Source organism: Dromaius novaehollandiae, chromosome 1 (genome assembly GCF_036370855.1).
Source record: "Dromaius novaehollandiae isolate bDroNov1 chromosome 1, bDroNov1.hap1, whole genome shotgun sequence".
Classification (NCBI taxonomy): Eukaryota; Metazoa; Chordata; class Aves; order Casuariiformes; family Dromaiidae; genus Dromaius; species Dromaius novaehollandiae.
The window spans coordinates 51,740,333-51,751,646 of record NC_088098.1 but is presented as its reverse complement, the minus strand read 5'-3'; the positions used below and the strand labels follow the sequence as shown (position 1 = coordinate 51,751,646).

General features: G+C 47.0%; 1 protein-coding gene across 1 annotated transcript; it reads left to right on the top strand.

Annotated features, from left to right (window-relative positions):
- Positions 1–27: 27 nt before the first annotated feature.
- Positions 28–10,790, top strand: WBP2NL (WBP2 N-terminal like). The gene is made up of 8 exons (XM_026101294.2): positions 28–138; positions 4,111–4,219; positions 4,777–4,912; positions 6,498–6,590; positions 7,341–7,556; positions 7,954–8,082; positions 8,462–8,538; positions 8,856–10,790. The coding sequence occupies exons 1-8, from the start codon at positions 80–82 to the stop codon at positions 8,901–8,903; spliced, it is 867 nt and encodes a 288-aa protein (XP_025957079.1). The 5' UTR covers positions 28–79; the 3' UTR covers positions 8,904–10,790.
- Positions 10,791–11,314: the final 524 nt, after the last annotated feature.

Genomic DNA, 11,314 nt, shown 5'->3' with positions numbered 1-11,314 from the left:
GGGGCGTCACGCGGGGCGGGGCACGACGTCACGGGGGAAGTGGTGGCACAAGGTGGGGGCGGGGCCAGTGCGGGGCAAGATGGCGCTGAACAGGAACCACTCGCAGGAGGGTGGTGTCGTCGTTCCTAACGGCGAGAGGTACCGGGGGTGCCTGTGGGGTGGGGGGCTCTGCCTGGGGTGCCTGTAGGGCTGAGGGGCCCTGCTGTGAGGTAGATGTAGGGCAGGGAAGCCCTGCTCTGGGGGTCCTGCCTGCGATGGCTATGGGGCTGGGGGCCCTGCTCTGTGGGGAGTGGGGGGAGCGTGCCATGAGCTGGGTTTATGCTGCTATGGGGGGGGGGGCTGGGGGGGAGGATCCTGTCATGAGGTGGCTATAGAGGCCCTGCTGTGGGATAGTTGTGGGGCAGGGGAGCCCTGCCATGGGGGGCTGTGGGGGCCTCCTCTGTGGGGGAGCTTTAGGGCTGGGGAGCCCTGCAGTGTCAGGTACTAGGGGGCTTGCAGTGGGGTGGCCATGGGGCTGGGGACCACTGCCGCGAGGTAGCTGCAGGGCTGGGGAGGCCTGCCGTGGGGTGGGGAGACCCTGCCGTGGGGCGGCCATGGGGCGGGGAGGCCTTGCCATGGGGCTGCTGTGGGGTTGGGGATCGCTGCTGTGAGGTAGCTGCAGGGCTGGGGAGCCCTTTCCATGCGGCAGCTGTGGGGCAGGGAGGCCCTGCTGTGGGGCTGGGGACCACTGCTGCAAGGTAACTACAGGGCTGTGGAGCCCTGCCGTGGAGTGGGGAGGCCCTGCCATGGGGCAGCTGTGGGGCTGGGGACCACTGCTGCAAGGTAGCTACAGGGCTGAGGAGCCCTGCTGTTGGGGTGTATGGGGGTCCTGCTGTGGGGTGGCTGTGGCATGGGGAGGCTCTGCTGTGGGGCCGGGGACTACTGCTGCAAGGTAGCTATGGGGCTGGGGAGCCCTGCCATTGGGGTCCGTGGGGGCCCTGCCCTGGGCCTGGAGCAGGCAGGGCAGAGGGGAGCGGTGTGGCAGCCAGGCTGGAGGTCCCATCCTCAGCCGCTGCACTCAGAGGGGTGCTGGGGGTGGGAGGCTGCTGCTCGGCCTACCGCTTGGGGGGCTGCCCTCCTGCTCCATAAGATCCGCTGTGGCTGCAGAGACCCAGCTGCGGGCATCCCTGTCTCCCGCTTTGTCTCTCCCAGGCGGGCCGGGACCTTTGGCCACTTTGCGGCATTTCAGGTCCCCTCGTCTGCCCGTCCGTCTCCCGCAAGCACGGTCTCGTGACCTCTGCCAGAAGGGCACTGCCCCCCACTGCGCTGATTTTGCTCCTTTAGGGACCCTCGAGCACGTAGCCGGGTTTGGCAGTGCTTTCCCCGCTCCCATCTCACTGTCTTTCTGTTGCATCTTCTGGTCAGTGGGTAGAGAAAAATTATTGAGAGCCTTGCATTCTCCCGATTTGTTTCTGCACGCGACTGTAGACCTCTGTGCAGCCTTGTTTATCTAGTAGTATCTTTTCTTCCTACCTCTCTTTCCACTTTTCTTTGTGAGTGACTGGAAAAGCTTGAAAGATCTCAGAGTTGCATGCGCTGGAGTGTCGGATGGGTTTTCAGCTGTGTCCCACATTAGGCCGGTCCTGTTGTCTGTGGCAAGCAAACCCTACCTCGTACAGCCAGTCCTTGCATGTAATCTAATTGGTGCTTATGTAATACCTTTAATTTTGAAAAGAGAATAGTGCTGAATTCACAGATAAAAGTGGAGGTTTTCTGCGCTGCTTTAGAGTGAATTCGGGAAACCCGGGGGGGTTGTTTTATTGAAGTCCTCCCTGGCAGTGTTGAAACACGCAGGCAGAATTAGAGCAAGCAAAAGGAAGCAAACTTTGCTAAAATCTACAAAGCTGCCCAGCCTATTCTGTTGAAGTTCATTGGTTTTTAATGGCATTTCAGGAAGCATCTGCAGTGATGAGTATGTACCTGTTGTGTAAGTGGCTGTAATAGAGAAGGAATGTGGGATTTTTATGTTGTTCTGTTCAATAACGATGCCAGAGAGGCATAGATCACTTAAGGCAGAGCCTTAATCACTTTAATTCACAGTAAGAGGGGAAAGAAGCGGAAAGGTTTCTGCCAAAGAGAAGATGTGAACAGAGCAGAAGCTCTTCTTGTCTTGTTATGAAATCTAAACCAGCTGTTTAGTGTTGACACTTGCCACTACCTGAGATTGCTGAACTAGCTCGACAAGTCCTGAGCTCCCTTTAATTGTGTTAAGATGCTTCTGAGATCCTGGACTTGCCCAGAGAAATCCTAGAAAGGAAAGGTGTGTTAAAGGGTTGTGAAGTTGTTTTCAGCCTGGTAAATGATAGGAGAAATATGCTCCAAATAGTGTTGAATTAGGAACTCACCACTAAAACTTTAGTCAGGCGAGATCTTTGAAACTTGTAGTCTTGGCTGACTTGAAGGAAATCTCTGTATCCTTGACCTCAAGCCATTATTTGAGATGCTGCTTAGTCATAGATGGGTGAAGCCAGGCCTCCACGAGGTGCTAAGCCATCCCATGACAGTCCTAGACTGGCATGCGAATGCAAACCAGTTCAGCAGTATAATTATGCCCAGCGTTGGCTGCTGTGGCGTTTGCTTGTTTGAGTAACTTTACAAGAGTAAACATCAAAGCGACTACATGGAAGTTCTTCCCAATGAAGCCAGCTGACGTGAAAAACTGCTATAGCGTATTGTTGAGGAAGTAATATTGGTAATATTCAGAATACTGAGGCATTACTTTTATTTAACTTAGAAGAAATGTCTCCCTTTTACATCTTGGAAATGGAAAAAGCTCTGCTGCATCATCAGTCTATCCCTCTCGGCCAGTGTGGGAATCTGGGTCTAGCTAAGCTGTGAAATAATGTTTCAGCAGGTTCTCTTCGTCGGGATTTTTTTCTCGTTGAAGCTAAACTTGTTAATGTCTTACTTCTTGGATAGCTGCATTTTTTCAGATATATGTATCTTGTTATGTTTTGTCTTCCTTAAAGAACATACAACCTGAAACTACAGAGCTTTTGGTTGTTTTCCCATAACTTGGCCTTACCGATTTCTCCTTTCCCCCAATAATCATGCAACTTCCTGACTTGATCTGAGTACTACAATAGGCTGGTCAGAATATGTAAGGGTAACTTTAGATCTGGCCTCCTCACGCTTGTGTTGAGGTGATTGTTTTTTAGAGTATTTTTTCTACACTCTCAAATTGAAAATGTATTGGCTTTCTCTACTACTGTGACACACTGCAAGCTCCTCACTCCCAAGGTACTTTCATTTATTCTGCATTTTTTTTCTTACAAGGTGGTTTAGGATCTCCCCGCCCCCACCCCCCAACTTGGTGACACCTGAGTTGACTGTTCCTATTTTCCTGAAAAATGTATTTAATTCTTCAGATACCTCCATTTCCCTAACCCAACAGACATTCGCAATTTCCCATCAAGCTTTGGTGTCAGTAGGAGAGTTTGCTAATGTTCACATAGACTTCTTATGATGATAACCTTCCTGCTAGCATTAGTGGCTCCTCAGTTCCGCTCCTTAGTGCAGTGCTTTTTATCATAGTTATTTACTTAAATCATGTGAAATGTGGTCTGCAGTTAGTATGTTAATGAAGTAACTTCCTCTGGAGTGCAGTTTGCCCAATGGGTGTGGTGGTAGAGGACTTCTGTTTGCGCAGTGGCCAGTCCTGAATGTGAACATGGACTTGGTGAGAGAGTGGCTTGCTCTGAGATGGTCCCTTGATTTCAGTGGGAAGGTTTCAAGAGGTTTGGCCCTTTCAGTACCCTGACCTTTGGGCTGAGGCCCTTTCCCTGAGGATAGGGGAGTTCCTTCAGCCTTAACACTTAGGAGGTGGAAGGTGGAATGATCGTTTAAAACTATTCTTTGTGGAGGAGGAGCAGGGCTTGTCACAAGTGTGAGATCTTCTGCTCTGCATAAATCATTCCTCTATGTTCAAAGAGAAAACAGCAGGGCCCACAGCAGAACTGAATCTTTGGGGACCATATTCAGTGTTTCTGGTGTGCTAATCCCTCCCTATGTGATGGTGCATGCCTTACAGCTGTTGCTGAGGTCTCCAATTTGTCCAATTTCCTCCTGTAGCGTTCTCAAACAGTGTAAAGATGTGGAGCTCTCCTTCAGTGACGTGACGGGCAAGCCTGAAGCCTTCAAAGGCACCAAGAAAGGAATGCTATACCTCACCCCTTACAGGGTAAGTCTGATGCCAATAGGGCTTCCCCTTTCCCAAGGGATCTCAGACTTCTAAGTCAGAAACCTAGTCAGCAATAGGAGAGGTGATTTTGTTAAGCGAGGAATCACTGAGAGTGTTAGATAGGAGAAGGAATAGTGGAAATAAAACAGTTTGTTCTTGTATCGCTATCCCAATTCCCTAAGGCTCATGCCAACTGGGAAATATCCTATGTAGAGAATATATTTCATGTGATGCATCAATCAGTATTATTCTCTTTGAAAACTGTCCAGTTTATCCTTAAATAATAGAACAGTAAAACTCTGCATTTGTGTATTGTTGTGTGTCATTGTGGAACATAAGTGCTTCAGGTGAGTGAGCCATGACATCAAGTCTGTTTGGGATCGCGCAGTGTGAAAGCTATGTCACTGAAATAACAGCATACATATTGACGCTAGGCATTCAGTTCTCCACAGCAGTGTTTAAATTACCCTTTTTGGGATACTGCTACAACTAGAACTCCATAATCAGCCTTTATATCTAAATCAGCTACTTCAAAAGTGTTCCTTCCTGTCTTACAGATGATCTTTGTATCGAAGGGCAAGGATCCCATGCTGTCTTTCATGATGCCATTTTATTTGGTCAAAGGGTGCTCTATTGAGCAGCCTGTTTTCTCTGCTAATTACATCAAAGGACAGATTCAGGCTGAGGCAGGAGGTACGTGCCCATGCTTTGTAGACTATCTCTTCCTAAGTTTCACAAGTCCTTTTCTGCTCTGCTGAACTTCAGATGGAGTGCTTGCTTGCACAGGAAGAGTGAACAGTGTAGCTACAGCAGTATGGCTAGCATGTGCACACTAAGGTGACTCCTGTCTTCTGAATTTTGAGATGGTTTCAGTGTTACCTTCTGCCCCCAAAGCTTGTAACGGACTTCGATAGAATGGCTTTTATTTAATCTTGTAAATTCTGTCTTGCTGTGTCAGTTGTGTTTACTTGGTTTCTGCCTGTGCTTGTTTTCCCTTAACTTTGACCTGAAAGGATGGTTAAGTGATCAAGTCACCAGCCATTGGTATTGTTAGATGTATTTAGCAACTAAATGTGCTTTGTGGAGATCAGTAGACCCTTATTAACATGTGTACATTTGTATGCATCTCGGACACTGCTTTGTATCGTTGATTCAGCTTTGTCCACAACTTGATGATGAAACTGATAAGAACTATAGTAAGAGTCATGACCAAACATGGGGAATTGCAGGTAATTAGGATTAAAAAACAGAGCTATTGGTTCACATTTCTTCCTTCTTTAGCCCCAGCACTAGTTTATGTGCGCTTTGACGTATTTGGAGAGCTTACACTCTCACTTCGTGTTCCTAACGATGTTTTAGAGTGGCTAGGCCTTCTGGATTGTGGATCAGCCATTTCCTGATGCTGAAATCATTCTAAGACAGTGGTTTTAAGGAGGTGAATCTCCAAGGGGATTACTTTGTCCATGGAGGATTGTTCTGTTGTATTTCTGCTCTTTATTTCTACTTTTTTCCCCAAGAGATTATCTCTACATTTACTTTCTCAGCATAACTTCATTGCTAATTAGACAAGGGAAAAGAATATTCAAGCTTATTTTATGAAATTTTTAATTTAAATGATACCTTGTTTCTAAAAAAGAAAAAATTACAGAACAAAGTACTCTTGTGCTTATCTTGTGATCTCACTGACTAATTAGAAATTCTCTGGAAGTATTTCATTATACCTAAATGTTTATAATATGCCTGAGCTCCTGTGGGGCGAAGATGTAATGTAAATTGTAAATTAAACGTAGTGTAATGAAAATTAAAATGTAGTACTTGATTCTGATCCTAGTTTGAGTTTCAGGCCCTGGTCTATAGTCTACTGGGATCAGTAATAAAATTTCATTCAAGGGCTTTGATGAAGTCCTCAGTGAATAAAATGTTCTTTCTTTGCATTGTAATCATAACTGGGGACTATTAAACCTTTTGGGAAAGGATAGACCAACCTAGGATATAAAATAGGGTTCTTCTACATAACAAGATTGGAGATCTCTTTTAAAGTGTTTAAAAAAATAATAATAAATTCACGGTCTTCCTGAGACATTATTTAGAAAGTATTATTTTGGAGACCTCTGAGACAAAAGCCATGATTCTATCCTCCTGGCAATACAATACAAAATTTTATTGAAAGTCTAATAAAGAATACATTAAATTTGAATACTAACTGTTTTTCTGTCTTAACCATGACTAATTGAAATTAGCTTCTTTAGTATATCTCAATTCCAATTTTCTCTCCTAGGTGGCTGGGAAGGGCAGGGGACATTTAAACTGACCTTTAACAGCGGAGGAGCCATTGAGTTTGGACAGCTGATGTTCAAAGTTGCTTCCAGCGGTAAGGGATCTTCAGAGTCTGCAGTTCCCCCCCCCGCCGTAGCTGGCTGAGCTAGGGACTGGGAGAGGGGGCATCCTATGCACTCATCCACAACAATGTATTCTGGGGGGGGAACGCTTGTTTTTCCTTCCAGTCCTTTTCCTTTGTTTCACCTTAGTGCTTGGTGTAACCAGAATATTCTGGAGTTTGTGTTTTTGAGGTGGTCTTTGTTTTTCTGTGGAAACTTATTCCTCCTGGAAAAAAGTTGAAATACGTGACAATGAAAAATATATCCAGAGCACTTACCTACCCTCAGCCCAGTTCTCTCATAGTGGAATGATATGAGGAAAGATAATACATCCACATTTGGAGAGGGGAAAACTAAATTTAAAAAAAATCATTTCTGTTTAAAACTTTGAAATGGAAAAAAAAATCTGTTCAGCCTTTATTGATAAGAAAGTTTAAAAAAACAATTGTGCAGGTTTTAAAATGCTCTCCCCCCACTCCAACTGCAGAAGCCCTGCCATTGATCTGTTACCCTCTAGCTAGTATTTGTGCAGCTGACTTCTTTTAGCACCCTATGAACTTGCAGGGAGATTATTTCCAAATGCTTTTCAAGCCCAGTGTTATGCTAGGACTGTATAGTGAGTGTCTCTAGAATTAGGATGATGGGCAATAGGGCTGCATTAACGGGACTGTTTATCTTTTATTCTGTACAAACATTCAGTTAAAACAAAAGAGCATCTGTCTTAATAAATGTGTACTCTCTAGCTTCCAGTGGAGTCCCTCTCCAGAACCCTGGCTATGGCTATACACCTGTGCCCGGAGGGTATCCACCCACCCCACCTGCTCCAGGGGGTTATTCGCCTGCGCCGGGGGGCTATGCTCCTCCACCACCAAATGGACCATATCCTTACATGCCACCACCAGTGAATGCCTATGGACCAGCTCCACAGCCCATGGGATATCCATATGCCCAGCCTCCAGGTAATGGAAGCTGTGTGGTGATTAGTAACAGGGTGTGTTTGGTCTTAGCTGTAAAAAAAATCATGACAGCACACTGAGGGTTACTGTAGTTTTGTCTCCTTTTCACACGAGGATCATTGTCCTTGCAAAACTTACCATGTGTTCTTGATCATACCTGTGTGTCTCCTGAGTTGCAGCTGGACAGGAGGTGAAAATGCAGCATCTAAATTGTGCTTCTGCTTGGCAGAGAATTGTTACCTGCTGGCATGACAGGCCAAACATAAAATTTCTGCTGTCTGCTTCCACGTTGTGGCAGCAGAGCTCATGTCCAGGGCTGATATGCTGCTAAGCCTGTGAGCTCCCCTTCCCTTTAGATGCAACAACCTAAAGCATCAATCCGGTGTCATCTTTTTAACAGGTATTTACCCACCACTTCCAAACATGAACCCCATGTATGTGCCACCTCCTCCCCCATACTCCGGGCCTTCTCCTGCAGGACCTTCGGCCCCCTCAGCTCCCACAGCCTGGGTGGACCCAGGGATGCCAGGTAAATGGGACTTGGGCTGCCAGGGCCCAGGCACAAAGGGGCAGTTGGAGGCTTGAGCTCTGGGTGGTGCTGGCGGAGGGGGAACCTGTTGTTGCAGGAGCTCTAAGTCATGTTGGTCTGTAATTTGAGATGCCAGAGGACTGGAGAAGCTGCTCAGCTCTGCGCTGCACTGTACAGCTTGTGGTCAGCTCTAGCCAGCTTGCACCTTTCCTGCACTGCTCCAGATTCAAACCCAGCTTGCTGCGGTTGCTGCTGCTCTTTGGATATGTCAGCTCCCCAAAAGAGCAGTAGTTGGGGAGAAGGCTCTGGGGCTGGGGCCACAGCAAAAGCCGCTTAAGACAAGTGTGTCCTATGCTTGCTCCCTCTCCTTCCTCTCTAGGTGGCAGTAAGGCCATGGAAGCTACTTCCAGTGCATATTACAACCCTGCCAACCCACACAACGTGTACATGCCCATGGTAAGCACTGCACCCTTAGTGGGGGCTCTGCGCTTTTGGGAGGGAAGCTGGGGAGGAGTTATGAGGAACACGGTGTTGCTATGCATGTGCTGAGCTGAAGTTTGGACAGTCAGCCTTTTGGCTGTGGGAGTCAGATCCTGGCATATGCCACACACAGTGGAATGTGTGTGGGGTGAAATGACAGCTTAAAATACAGCATCCAGTTCTGGTTGTAACTTACTGAGAAGCAGTGACTTCCATAAACCAAGCCTGGGAATGCTTGGGAAGAGATCCTCATAAAACAGGCAGAGTGGTTGACTGTCTTGTTTCTCTTCCAGGATCAGCCACCTCCTTATACACCTCCTGAGGATAAAAAGAACAACTAACAGCCTCCCACACTCTCTCTCCCTGAAGACAATTTGGCTGTCACTACCCCTTGGGTTAGCATATCTCTAGATCTCTATGTATATACAGTGTATGTAGTGTCGGGCTGCTGAGCCCCTGCCCTCCTTAAACATTGTCAGTGGCAATACAAGGCAGAGCAGCGGCACTTTCCTGCTTATTTGCATCATCTCATGGGGTCAGAGCACTAACCTTTTGCTCTGCCCTTGGCTTGAGGGAAGAGATGGATTTCTTCATAAACCAGTGAACCATATCACTAATCTAAGAGTAAAATATGAAGTCTCTGGGATCTTGCAGTAGAACTATTTGGAGTGGCAGCCTTTTGACTTCAAGCATCAGCCAAGAGGAAAGGTATAGACAGCCATGAAGTTCCTCGCATAGACCCTTGGGAGCCCAAGAAAGGTGGTAATTTCCTTAAATTCTGGCACAGCTCAGTGTGAGATGGGACTCTGGAAATCCTGTGTCGTGCTGGAAGCATGTTTCATGTCCTGGACTAATAGTCGTGGGGTGACAAACTTGAGAAATGCATCCTGAGAGACACTTAACCATTTGGTAGTGTAAGTGGGAAGGGGATGGGACCCAACCTGCAGAGGCCAAACCCAGCAGCTCAGTCATAAGAACTACAAAGTGCTCTGGATAGATCATCCTACTGCATTTCTGACGGCAAGAGGAGCTTCTGGGCACAGACATGCCTGCTTTGAATGCAGCAAAACCTTCTGCTAGTATTTCTCCATCTCCTTTCCTACTTATCCTTCCAGAATGGGGTGAGATGTTGCACTTGCTGGTGTCTGGAGAGCCAGCACTGTCTCTGCTCCTTCCCCTCTGCTGTGAGATGCACCTCTGCATTTCCAGTGAATCTTCAAAGTCACGATGGGAGTTTTCTGACAGATCCCTTACATGCCACAAAGCCAGGCTGTATAGTTGCCTGATGCTCATGGCAGAGAAGCTGTGTGAGAAGTAACTGGAAACAAGCAATGACTTCCTAAAATCAGCCTGCCTTTGTAGCTGTAGAATAGAAAAGCAAACAGGAGGTGGGGCTGCAGGGCCGTGAACTAATAGCTTGGCAGGTGTGGGTATCAGTCTTCCTTTTGGTCTTCTAGGAGCAGGTCCTGTGTCAAGTAGCCATTCTTCAAGCATAACAGAGCCAAGTGCTGAGCAGGAAGCTGCTTGCCTTGGAGCAAGATAACAGCAGGAAGGTAACCTGGCACTGGCCTTGTCAGAGGACAGGTCCGGCAGCCCTGGCTCCTTCTGCTGAGCAAGCTCATGCAGAGTGTGAGCCTGACAAGGGAAAACTGGGCTTCCTCTCTTCCTTAGGCTGCTAAAGCGATACTGTGTATGCCTGCATCTGAGCAGTGTGGGAAGAGCAGGCTTTGTAGTACTGGGCTTTGGTTGCTTAGGGTTGCAGCACCCTCTGAACTGGGAAACTGCTGTCTCTGGTGTGGATGTTACTAATGCTCAACTCTGCTGCTGCTCAGCTGCAGCCTTTCCTTCTTCTTTAGGAGATATTGCCATTAAACCTGCTCTGAAGAGAGTGCCACTAGTATGATGGAGACCAATGTGGTCCTTTATATATGGGATGATCATACTTCTTCCCTGTAGTCTTCCTACTTTCTCAGTGAAGGGGAAAGAGCATGTTTTCCTCTTACTTCCCTGCATGCCAGGGCTTGAGGTTTGCACAACATATAAGAATGAATTCTTGAAGCAGCCTGGCATAGGGGGAAGTGAACTTCCTTTTCTAAAAAAACCCACCACCAACAAAACCTTTTAAATCAGTTAGAGATGTTCTGATGATTCTCTGAAACTAAAAAATTCAGCCATGAATGTTTGTAACTTTTGCATTGCACTTTAATACAGAAGTGTTGATAACTTTAGCTGCCTGTTTGCTGTTGTGTGTGTTATGTTGACCTGTCATTCCTGCCAGTTACACAGAAGGCGGGAACAAGTGTTAAACATTGTTGGTCTCTCTGGTTGGCTTTGGGTCAATCCTGCTCTCTTCCCTGTGCACTGCTAAGCTGGGTCTGGAATCAGAATTGGGGGGAAAGACAGTGGGGCAGAAGCACTGAGTTTGGCTAATCATTTGACTGCCTGTGGAGGGTGGAAGGGTGGTTTGTGCCTTTGCTCCTGTCACCAGTATCCAGAACTGGCACTCAGGGCAGGTGACACTGTTTAACAGGGTGGTGTCACCCCCCTGCCCCTCACTAAAGCTGGATTTTTAGCAGCTCTCCTATGAATATTTACTGTCTGAGGGAAGCCTGTCTTTAAGAGGAACTCCCAACTAGCCAGTTAATACAGCTTTTTATTTTTTTGCTCAGTGTGGGATAATATATTTTAAAGAAGAAAATCACACTTAATTGCAGACTGCACAATCTTGAGTTTCTTCTTGTGCCAGTGAAAG

Bases quoted from the DNA above. Each gene is read 5' to 3' on its own strand.
- WBP2NL (XM_026101294.2), top strand. From the start codon at position 80: ATGGCGCTGAACAGGAACCACTCGCAGGAGGGTGGTGTCGTCGTTCCT. The intron at 4,220-4,776 runs GTAAGTCTGATG...CCTGTCTTACAG, and splicing joins TATACCTCACCCCTTACAGG to ATGATCTTTGTATCGAAGGG. The intron at 8,083-8,461 runs GTAAATGGGACT...CTTCCTCTCTAG, and splicing joins GGTGGACCCAGGGATGCCAG to GTGGCAGTAAGGCCATGGAA.